Below are 12,467 nucleotides of genomic sequence, written 5' to 3'. Positions count from 1 at the left end.
TCTATGCACTTTACCCAATTGACAAGCATCACAAAAATTATTATCACATCCATTTGTCAAAGAAACTTTATTACACTGAGTGGCAACAGATTTCATAATAGGCAAAGAAGGGTGGCCTATTCTAAAGTGCCATAATTTATTTGAAGATAAACCAGAATGAAAAATATAATAATCAAAACTAGAATTGGTTTCTTTAATGCAAACAGCATGGGAAGAAAAACGGGCAATGGGTTGAATGGTAGGCAAGTGAACTTTGTACAGTCCATATTCAAGTCTCCCTTTGAACAGCAGCTTTTGGGTATCCTTGTCCTTCACATACACAAAATGTTTGTCAAATTCTACTATAGCATAATTATCCGATGGTATTCTAGCAATACTCAAAAGATTCTTTTTAATAGATGGTATTTGCAGCATTTCTTTGAGTATAATATTTCCATTAGGTGAATGTATACAGGAAGAACCAATGGTTTTAATAGACAAACCTTGACCATTACCAATCATTAATTTCTCTTCTCTATTATAACAAGATTTGTTGTGAATGTTAGATTGATCACTTGTCATGTGATTTGTGGTTCCACTGTCCATGAGCCATTCTGGATTGGCAACTAGCTCTGGATATGCATAATAGGCAGTAGAATGGCTGTTACGATTTGGAGATCCTGTATAATTTTGATCAAACCTATGGTAGCACTGCGCGACAACATGTCCTTGCATCTTACAGAGTTGACAGTAAATAGGTCTTGAAATTCCTCTACCACGTCCTCGGCCTCTACCTCCATGTGTTGCACCTCTCCTATAGCCATCCAGATGCTGGTTTTTATATTTCTTTGCTGGCTTATCAGTTTTTTCCATAACATGAGGAGATGGCATGACAAAGGAGGTTGCTGTTTGTATCCTCATTTCTTCATTAAGTAAAAGGGCCTCCAGTTCTTCTATATTTAAAGGAATAGATTGAGAATTTATGTTAGCAATAACTGCATCGTATTCAAGAGGAATATCTTGAAGAAGGTGCATGATGAAATCTTCACTGGAGATTGGACAACCGACTAGAAAAAAATTGTTGGCTATTTCTTTCATTTTTGAAAAATATTCCGTCATTGACAAAGCATCCTTCTTAGTTGATTGGAGTTGAAGTTTTAGCTGCATTATTTTGGCTCTTGATTGGTTGCCAAACAACTTTGCGAAGGAGATCCACAATTGATACAAATTCTGTGGTTTGGAGATTGCTGTGTGTACATTTAGAGAAATTGCAGACATCAACCATCCCAGCAAGGCTTAGTCCAAATGTCTTGATATTCTGGATTTAGAATCCATTGAGGAGCACTAGAGCCTGCTGTCACAAATTCTACATCTTTTTGAATCTGTTTTGGTGGTGGTTCAATATCCCCATTAATAAAGCCTTCTAGATTTTCTCCAATAATGACAGGTTGAATTTGGGTAACCCAAATAGTATAATTATCAGACTCAAGTTTGTAGGGAAAGATGTAACTGGGTAGGCTGACCTGATTGGGCTGTGGAATAGCAAAGGGTGAAGGAATGATGGCCATGACTGTAGTCGTATATGGCTCTGATACCATAAAGGAAAAGAAGGGAAACATGTAATATGACTTGTGCAGAGAAAAGCTGAGTTGTAATTTCATTAGCTTGGCAGTGAATATACACAGCTATGTAAACTAGAGATAGAGATTACACCTAGATGCTTTAGTAGGTTACTTATTAGTTAACATACATGATATTTATCCTAACAGTACAAGCTATTATCCAATAGATAAGTTCCTTAAAAACACTAGATAATATCCACCAGATAATGCCCATGCATATCATATATTGTTCATCCGTTTAGGAGCTTTGAGACTTGGTTGTTATCTTGACAGTTTCTTACAAGAGCATTGATGTTAAGCCAAGAATTAATGCCCCTATCCCAACATAGACCAAATTATCATTAGTTTGCAAAATAAATCTTATTCTATCAAGTTTTACTGTGAAAGAAAAAGAGAAAACAAAAAGAATAACAGGATTTGACAATACAAAAATATATAATATTATAGAGAAATAGCTTTTATAAGAGTACAAATCGTCATACAAAACAATAACACAATATGATTTAGTATCCGATCCCTCCAAAATAAATAAAGGAGACAAAAAATAGCACCTCAGTTACTGAATGCATGAGGATTAATAACACACTCAATCGATTTAGATAATTACAATAACCGTCGGTCGTAAGGATTAACACACACCGTTCATCTTCTTCCTTTCCAACACAAACTTCTTCCAAATGGTAGTGATCTCCCTTTGAGTCTCAATATCACTTTTCTTGGTAACCAAGTTACCATTATTAACTTTCACAACCTCCTCATTACCAGAATCCGAATACTTGGCATTGATCTTGGCAGGCAGGGTGTCGAGTTCATGCAGAACTTTCTGAATATCAATCACAAGGCGCTCAGCCAAAGTACGAGAGAAATCTTCTCTGATCACAACACGAAGCACCGTCACGTGCTGAGCATCCGGCGGCATGGTGTAGGCCGGAACAATCCATCCAAAGCGACGAAGGAAGTCAGAGACCTCGAACTCGTCGTGGCGCTGGTTGTCTTTCAATGAGAAAGCCACCAATGGTACTCCATTGTCCTTTGAGACAATGTTGAACCTTCCTGTCCTCTCCAATCCTTCTTTAAGCACTATCATGTTTTCCCTGCAGTTTTCCATCACGTTCCTATAACCCTGCAATTGAAGAAAAACAAAAAAATCTTTTTGGCATTAATATATGTATATAGACTATAGAGAATTTCATATGTGATATTATTTTAAGTTGCACACACCTCATGACCTAAACGAATGAGCTGATAATACTGAGCAATAACTTGGCTGGAACCTGCATTAATTAATATTAATGTTATAAGATCAAGGCATATGCAAATTAAATTCATACTTTATATAGAAGTTGTATATATGTATATGGGGATGTATGCATGCCTTTGGAGAAGTTGAGGGTGAAAGTGGGTTGGTCAGCTCCAAGATAGTTAATATGGAAAATGAGTTCGTCAGGCAAGTCGTCTTTGGTCCTCCAGATGACCCACCCAATTCCAGCGTACACAAGCCCATACTTGTGCCCACTCACATTGATGCTCTTCACCAATGGAAGCCTGAAATCCCATTCAAGCTCTGGGTATATAAATGGTGCTATAAACCCTCCACTTGCTGCGTCCACATGGATTGGAGTATCCCACCTACACATACATACGCACATATTTATATACACACACGTTACATATAAACATGTAATCAGACGATAAAGTTGGTTGACATGGTCCATCATAAAAAAGTTAAAAATATATAAATGAACATACCCTGTTTCCTTATTCTTCTTTTCCAAGAGATCATTTAGGAGCTTTACATCCTCGAATTCTCCATTGAGAGTTGAACCGAGAATTGCAGCAACACAGATGGTGTTCTCATCAACCATCTCCACAGCTTTCTCGGGGTCCATCACATAATAACCATCCCTTAGCTTCACCTCCTTCAAGTCCACCTCAAAGTACCTTGCAAATTTCTCCCAGCACACCTTCAATATTACCAAATTATTAGATATGGTTGATTAATTGATAAATGTCAGATAACTAAAGAATTACATGAAGAAGTTTCAATTTCTATTCAATTTCTGAAAACTCAAAAGGGTATTATTAAATTCGTTTCTAAAAACTCTATACAATTAGTGGTTGACACTGCAAGGGTATTATCCATTTAGACAGGAAGAAGGACAACATGATAAATAGTGACCTTATCGATTACTGTTCCTAAAATGATTAAATTAATTTTTATACAGATTTGATTTTACCTTTTCGTGCAACTAAATTATTTTGACCCTTAGTGATCTTATAGGAAATGACAGATTCCATTACCATTTTCTTTCATTTATTTATTTTTGTGCACCCCGCCCCACATGAGCACATTTTGTTCTTTGCTTTCCTATTTTGATTAGCTATATGCTTTGAATCTGGCCCAATATAAAAAAAGGTTGTTGGGTCAAACAATGACAATAACTTCAACCGTATTCACCAAAAAAAGAAAAAAACAATAAATTCAGCGGTCCCATAATCTTAAGCCATGCTTCATGATACAGTATGCTCAATAATACAATCGTATGCATACTTGTGGCCAGCACTACACCACCAAACAAGTATTCCAAAAAAAAAAAGTATAAATTATATCGATACTTAAATTCTAATAAATTTTTATTTAAAATATATATATATATATATATATATATATTAATTAAAAGCATTAATCTTCTATTCCCACCCACCTAAACAATCATTTTTAATTATCCTCTCCTACCATGATTGCATAGACGAACCAAATGATACAATTAATAGGGGGGTGGGGCCTGAAGAAGAATAAAAGAAAAAGTGAGTACTGAGCGGGTAGTTGTGTACCTGGACATTGGCTCCGGTAACAATGTTGGGCTTGTCAAAGGGTTTGCCTTGGGCTTTCATTTTGTTCTGCCACTTCCTCTTGAACGCCAAACCTGCCAACATGATGGCCTCGGAGGACCCCACCGTTCCCACTCCCACCGCTGTTTCTGATTCGCCCAGCGGTGCATTGAATAGGTGTGCTATCATGTTCACACACCGGTTCTGTACCCCATTTAATATTCAATTATATTCCATCAACTTAATTTCCACTTTAAGCATAGCATTAAAAAAACAAAACAAACAAAAAAAAAAAAAAGTTATTGTTATTTTCGCACTAACTATTATTATATATTATGCCCTCGAACAAAGTACAATTTTTACAGTTTATTTAATCATTAAGCAAAGTATATATTCTGTTAAAATGAGTGGACAGGCTTTAAGAATCTAATCCTTCAAACCATGTGTACTTACTTTCTTTTAAACAACAGTAAAACCAAACTTTATTTACCTTCGATTAGATCTGAGAACTTTCCATCCTTTTTTCTCTTTTGTTTGGGGAAAAAGGATATTTAAAAAAAAAAATAAGTGTGAAGAATTATATGAGTATCATATTCGACACCAAATTTTGCCAACATAGTTAAATTTAATAATTGAAGAAAATTGGTGGAAAGGTTGTAAGCCTTGATTCGAGACATGAAATATTCTGTAGCAAAGTAAGAATGAAGGGCAGACCTGCGAGATTTAACTTATTAGATGTCTAGTTAGTGACAATTTTCAAACAATGATGATGAAACTCAACTTATTATATTCTATCTAGTGAGACTGAGACAGGAGAAGGAATATTAAGGGGACACATTATTGTACACGTACACTCAAATATGATCTTTTGCTTTTGTCTTTTTTTAATCATTGCTACCTCAGTACCTCCTAGAATCCCCATTTAGATCTCTTCAATAGGACTTGACATATACTGCGTACTATTATAACTTTTTAGTTTCTTTTTATTATTATATATGTATTTTTTCAATTTTGTATAAGAATCTACATGCTCTACGGGTAACATATCAGCCCTTTTTCTTCTTCTTCTTTTTCTTTGGGTAAATCTAGAGGTAACATATCAGTAAAAACTTATAAGATTTACTCAAACATGATTAACTCTCAAATACCCTGAATTATGTCCTTCAAAAAAAAAATAAAAAAATAGACCCTAAATTATGCACAACGTATAGAGACAGCAAAGCAATAAAAGAAAGGAAAAAGAAATGCAAATAGACTGAGTGCATTAATATAATTGTAGCATGGAGTATATCTTTATCATCTTATCAAAATTAAAGGAAAAAATCTTCAGTGGGACGGTTCTATAGGGGCCCTCCACGGACTATTTCTTTCCAAAACTAGAGGCGTTGTCAGAATCAGTGTTATAATTGACTGGATTGAAAATGCATTGCTTTGTGACCATTCAATACAACTATAAACAGGTAACAGCCCTAACCAGCATGCACATTGAATGGAATTATTGGATTTAAGTAAGAGAAAGGGATAGGTTAATTCACTAGTGGTCCCAAAATTTTGCCTAGTTACGGACACCTTCCTATTGGTTTTGCTCATGAATTTCCTGCTATATGCATATGTAGAATTGTATTAATTTGTATTATATTAATTTATAAGTTTGGAGTATATATGTATGTTTTTTCTATTACTGTAATAAATAATCATAAAATCAATTTATATGAAAAGATAAATAATATTTAACCAAATACTATATTCAAAAAAAAAAAAAAAGCCAAGTGGAAAACATTGTTTTATAAAATAATTATAATAGTAAAAAAAAAAAAGAAAAAAAAAAGGCTAATACAGTCGAAATATATGTAGAAGACATGGTGGGCTCAGCATTTTTTAAAAGAGGGATGGAGAAAAGCAATGATTTCTTTAAAATAATAATGATAATGATAATGATAATGGCTAATACAACCAAAATCAGGGGTTGAGATTCATATAGCAAATAAATGGTAAGCCCAGCAATTTTTTTATCTATATTGAAATTCGTGCATCATTTTGGCAAATACTGATCTTGCATTATTTAGTGCAATCCCTTTCTTATCCGGCACACTTAATGGCAAATATGTGCTGTATGTATAATGAAAACGACCTTTTTCTTAATAAGCTAGGAAAATTTTTATCTACCGTTGGAATGACAATGATCGATGATCATTCCTGTATTTCATAGTAAATTCCTGTATACTATTTTTTATATATAGTAAATTAGAACCGTCAAATTTTAAGCCTATATAATATGTTCCAAGTTAAAAAATAATAATAATAATAATAGAATAGAGAAATACAACTACGAGTGGGGAAGAATCCAAGGAAATATATATATATATATAGTTCGACGAAATGAAAAAGAACGAGTAGACAGTTAATAATATTCACCAAAAAAAAAAAAAGTAGACAGCTAACAAGATGGTAGGTTGTAGGCAAGCAAACTGTGTAATTGACCACCGTTGAAATATTATAAAAGTAGATGGAGAAGAGTCAAGGTCAATAATGATCAACAATTTAGAATTCTAACACAAGCAACGGATGAAGCTTTCCCCAGTCCCGACCTACTTATTCAAGTTAATATCTAGTTTGTTAATTGGAAACTATCACGGCCTCAATCCCGGCACTAATTACAAGTCATATTTCCTTGATCTATCACGGCCTCAATTCCCGCAATAATTACAAGGCATATTTCCTTGGTCAAAGTCAACAAAAGGATTAACATTCCTCCATTGATGAAAAAAGACATGATCATACCTATGCTAATTTTTATTTGGCTTTCACATCCGGGGGTCTTCAAATATTTATTTAAGTCCCTTTTGCTTCTTTTCCAAGCTGAATAAGTTTAAAACTTTTAATAATGACATTTTGATTTCAATTAGTATATATATATATATTTTATGAAAACTAAAGAATTATATATGTTCAAGATATATAGACAAAATATTTTTCCTCATCTCAAAAAGAAAATTTCTGTATATTTATTTACATTTAGTTTACATTTGAATATATATATATAATTTTTCAAATCAAGAAGTAGTTAGTTCTATAAACAAACAAGATTAGATGTAAATATTTTATGAATGCCTTATTCAAAACGGCACTCTTGTAGCCAATCTAGAACAAGTCATTCTTGATCATTAATATGAAGTGATGGCATTTAAATTAATTGGATTGAATTATTTGATTGGGTTACTAAATAAGATTCCAATCAAAGAAGCTAAATAGCATGTCTTTTAATTTGTTTAGCATAAGTCTTTGCAGGACACGACTTGAATGGTTCAAACTGAGTCTAAAGTCAAATGAGCATAATTTTCTTTTGTCTCAATTTCAATTACCTTTTAAAGTCCTAAAGAATGTTTGGAGAACGAAAATAGTTTGGACAAGAATTATATATATAACAGAGAAAAGTGGAGTCGTCGGTGCTCAAACGTAAGCAGCCAGCTGCACCCCTCAATTAATTTTACCGAATCTGTATTTTTTTAAGTAAAAAATAACGAATCAAGACTCTAACTACAGTGGCATGCTTGGCCTCAAATGTGGCTATGGTTATTTTCATTTATTTACTTTTTTTTTTTATCGATCTGTCTCAAATTTAATTATAATTTTAAATTTTTAAATGCACATATAGACAATTATATATATAGTTTTAAATATAAATTTTATTAACATTATGTTTTAAAATTCAAAATAATCTAAGAAAAAACAAAAATAAAAATAGAAGAGAAAGAGAAATTGAAATTGAAATTTCATATGTGTTTAAACTGAAACTTAATTGTATATGTAATCATTCTTTAACAGTTAATAATTACATTATATGCTTCTTCTTTATTTTTTTTTTCTTTCTCTTAATATTCAAGGGAGATCGACAATATATATTTTTGGATAGGATCATAATAAGGGGAGGAGAATTTCGCAAATCTGTGGAACTCAGATCTGAAAATGAGGTGTATTCTAGTTTTAACATTAGATCAAACCTATAAATACATATTTTTTTCTTTTTAATTTAAAAAATGAAATTCTACTGCCAAAGAATCTAGTAAGTGTTGGAGTTTTGAAGATGTTTCTCATTAATCTTTGAATTTGTTCCAAAATTAAGATTCAAAAATTTTTGATATTTTAAATAATGATGTACTAAAATTCTAAAAAAGCAAAATTAACCTTATCATATGCTCATTTAATATTTAACCCCCTTTGAAGTGATTTAAAAATTGTTACCATGGAAAATCTTCAAAATGTATTGATATGACAATTCTCCTACATGTATATGTATATTTATATGGTTAATAATGAATTAAAAAACAAAAACAAAAAAAAGGTAGGGAGAGATTTGCCTGGAGCTCAGTGGTAACAGGGTACTCATCCATGTCGACGTAGTTCTTGTTAATGGAGTCCATGATGAGCTTATCACACTCAGGCTCCATCCACGTCGTCACGAACGACGCCAAGTTCAGTCTAGGGTTGCCATCGAGCATCAGCTCATCGTTTATGATCTGGTACGCTGCCTCCTTTGGTATCGAATTCTCCGGTATCTTGAACCTTTTCATTCATTATTATTTCAAAATATCAAACGGCGATTAATTAATAATTACGAAATGAAAATATATATACGTATATATATTAATTGTAAGGTTGAAATATTGAAAAGTTATATATATACCTGGGAAGAGAGGTTCTAACATATCGAGAAGCGAACGTGGAGTGGATGGATACATCGGACTCTGAGAAAGTCTTGGAGAGAACCATGGTGTTGGCTTTTGGAAATTACAGAAACTCACTCTTTTGTTTCTGGGTTTTGGGTTTTGTACTGTGTGAGAAGGAGGAAGAGAGCTATAAGCTTATTTATAAATGGAGGAAATACATATATTTTTAATAATATTATTCTTTTTATGTTAAGAAAAATATTAAATGACTATGTCAGGTTTCATGAAATCGGATGGTGCCTTCCTAATTCGTTGGCTTTTTCAATTTGCATTATTAGTTTGACTCGGATAGCCTTTTTTTTTTTTCCTTACTGTTGACTATTAAGATATGGTAATGGTAAACTTGTTTGGGCCGCTACTAGAAGATTCTACAATATGAATTTTCTTTATTATATATGTATATGTGTGTGTGTGTATAACCCATATTTTACAATTACTGACTTCACACCTACAATATGGAATACTAATGCATACTTTGCCCATAGTAAAATACCAAAAACATGAGGCTCGCCTCAAAACTCTGGTAACTCACCCCCCGGCATAAAATTAAATACATGACTAAAATAGTTTTAGCCGACGTGGCATTTGTCAGTCAGGACTCATGGGCGGAAAGTGGAACAAAAAGAAAGAAACAATGGGGTTTCAATAACATTTTGAATGTTAGAAGGACAGGACAGAACAGCTAACACAACGCGGCGAGCCATGTGCCGCGTCCCGCGTGCCGTTCGCGCTTTTGCATTTGCTTGTTTCTGCTTTCATCCATTTGGCCATTTCTATTGGCTCCAATTTATTCCCATTATTACTTTCTTTTTCTTTTTCTCTCTCCTCATTATTTTTTTTATTAGTTGTAATTTTTTTAATATTTTGTTGTGCCTTTAATTTTAAAGTGGATTCAATTTGAAGTCTTCAATCTAGAAATTTTTTTTCTTCTTTTTGGACTGGGACAATATTCAATGGATTTTCGTCAAAAAGGACAATATTTGATGGAGACTATAATAAACATAATTTTGTTTGTTTTCTGGAACAAACTATAATGAAGGTAATCGAGCGTTTATTTTACTTTTGGATTAATTAGGGCATATTCAATGCTATTTTGCAAAAAAAGATTTTTCATTTTAAAATTTAAAAAAATATATCAAAAATACGTTTGACAGCTATTTGTGAAATGTAAAATTTAAAATAAAAACTCTTAGAAAATATAAATAATTTTAGAATATGTCCAATAGACATTTTACATTTATTTGGAAAATTTTAAAAACAAAAATATTAAAATAAATAGATAATATTTATCACATAAAATTAAAAAAAATATATTTATTTTATCTAGATAAATACCATAAAAGTATTTATTTTATAAAGATATATACCATATTTAACATATATTATATATAAATATGGATAATACTTATTATTTTCAATAACAATAATTTTTTCACATACATATATATATATATACATATATTCAAATCATATTTAACATTTACCAAACATAATTTTATCATTTTCATATTTAACATTTACCCAACATAATTTTATCATTTTCACTTATATAAAATAATTTTAAATATATTAATGGATTTTTTGAATTTTAAAAAATTGAAATGCAATATACAATTTTTTATTTATAAAAATTGTTTTAGAAAACAATATCGAACAAACCATTAAATATTTAGATCTTTTGTTTCAGAAAAAATGTTATATATCACCTATGATAATCATCATCAATAAAATTCATATGTCTATTTTAATTGACTATTTAAAAAGTTTACTTTTTTTTACTATATTATTTGTTTAAAAAGTCCAAAAAAATTAACCACAACAAATTAATACTTACCATATCAGTATGGATTATATTAACCATAAACACCAATGTTGATAAATATGACAACACTTTATTTTTATCTCAACTTTTATGAAATATGGCCCTTCCTCTCTAATTTGTTTATACATATTCCAATTTCTGTCCTTCTTCTTTTTTTTTTTTTTTTTTTTTTTTTTTTGGTGTTCTACATCAAAACCAAATTTTAAATGCAAGGCCATTGTTTTAAAATATTAAAATACAGATTCCACTGATAATAGATATGGCCTACTTTAATATATACTTAACTCTCAATTTTTATATAAAAAGATGAGAAGAAGTCAAAACCGCGTTTTTTTTTAAAAAAAAAGAATTGATTCATATGGAAAGGTGCTTAAATTTGTGCTTTTATGATGTTGAATAAAATCAAGAGCGACTTTGACGTTTGTCAAACAAAGTGTTCTCGAAACACATAACCAAACACAACGACCTTTATTTTGAATTAATGGATCCTACTTTTGTGGGTTTCCATGCAAGAGCCTCCTATGTTTATGCATAGAGCTGGGCAATCCTAAAAACGATTAAATATATAATTATATAGTATGTAACTTTCAATGTATATGGCTATTAACATTTAATTATGGGAAATCATTTGCAGATGTATATATACATATATATATTTTTTCTTATGGTCATTACTTATAGATGTGTTGACTCTTAAGTATTTTAAAATTTTCATATTAAACTATATGTGCTGCTATAAGACGCCAACACGTTCACTTGTTAAATATTTTTCCCAATCGACACCTGCCAAATCTTGTCTCTAAGTAACTTCATATAAATGATGGACTCAAATAAAAAGACCCAGTTTCAAAATGAGATATAGCCTTGTACATGACGTATATAGTTAGGTATTATGTACATTAAACCTCCATAAGTATAATTATTCAACAAATAATATAAAAAAATAAGAATAAAACCTCCAGAGGTATAAATAACCATATGTATTGTTTTATTTTTTTTCAAATTTTAATGTCAACTTATTATTTTTAGGCACTTTTAACTCCAGTTTTGTAACTTTGACCGAATAATTTGAGATTCCAATATAATGTTGGACTGTTGGGTTTTTGATGGAAGCTTTGTAATCAAATGAAAATAATAATATGAACTCTCGTGGTGACGCTTAAAACACGACATAGTACGTGTCAAATGAAAAAAGCTAGCAATTGACTTGGTTCATGGTCAAGGTGTTTAAATGCCACATTAGCATTAGTTTATTGGTTAATTAAACTAAGCTCTTCTCAGTTCCTTTCCACGATTAAATTCTCTTGTTTTCCTCACTTTCCCTGGAAACTGGAAATTAAGGAGATGGAAAAAGTTATGAAAAGGTCCAAAAGGAAAATCTAAGTGTGTGTGTGTATATATATATATATATATATATATGTATATGGGCCAAAATTATGCATTAAAATCGAAATATTTTTTCAACAAAATTGGTTTAAAATTAAA

The 12,467-nt window shown here is 31.3% G+C and overlaps 1 protein-coding gene across 1 annotated transcript; it reads right to left on the bottom strand.

The window, feature by feature from the left end:
- Positions 1 to 2,017: 2,017 nt before the first annotated feature.
- LOC107415793 (glutamate decarboxylase) lies at positions 2,018 to 9,365 on the bottom strand. The gene is made up of 7 exons (XM_016024186.4): positions 9,118 to 9,365; positions 8,792 to 8,996; positions 4,437 to 4,637; positions 3,351 to 3,565; positions 2,977 to 3,230; positions 2,823 to 2,875; positions 2,018 to 2,724 (listed from the first exon to the last, which is right to left on the bottom strand). Exons 1-7 carry the CDS (start codon positions 9,201 to 9,203, stop codon positions 2,230 to 2,232), a joined length of 1,509 nt encoding a protein of 502 aa, XP_015879672.3. The 5' UTR covers positions 9,204 to 9,365; the 3' UTR covers positions 2,018 to 2,229.
- Between the last annotated feature and the right edge of the window lie 3,102 nt (positions 9,366 to 12,467).

Source organism: Ziziphus jujuba, chromosome 4 (genome assembly GCF_031755915.1).
Source record: "Ziziphus jujuba cultivar Dongzao chromosome 4, ASM3175591v1".
NCBI classification, from domain to species: domain Eukaryota; kingdom Viridiplantae; phylum Streptophyta; class Magnoliopsida; order Rosales; family Rhamnaceae; genus Ziziphus; species Ziziphus jujuba.
The sequence above is the reverse complement of the archived record's forward strand: the minus strand, read 5'-3'. Positions and strand labels throughout refer to the sequence as shown.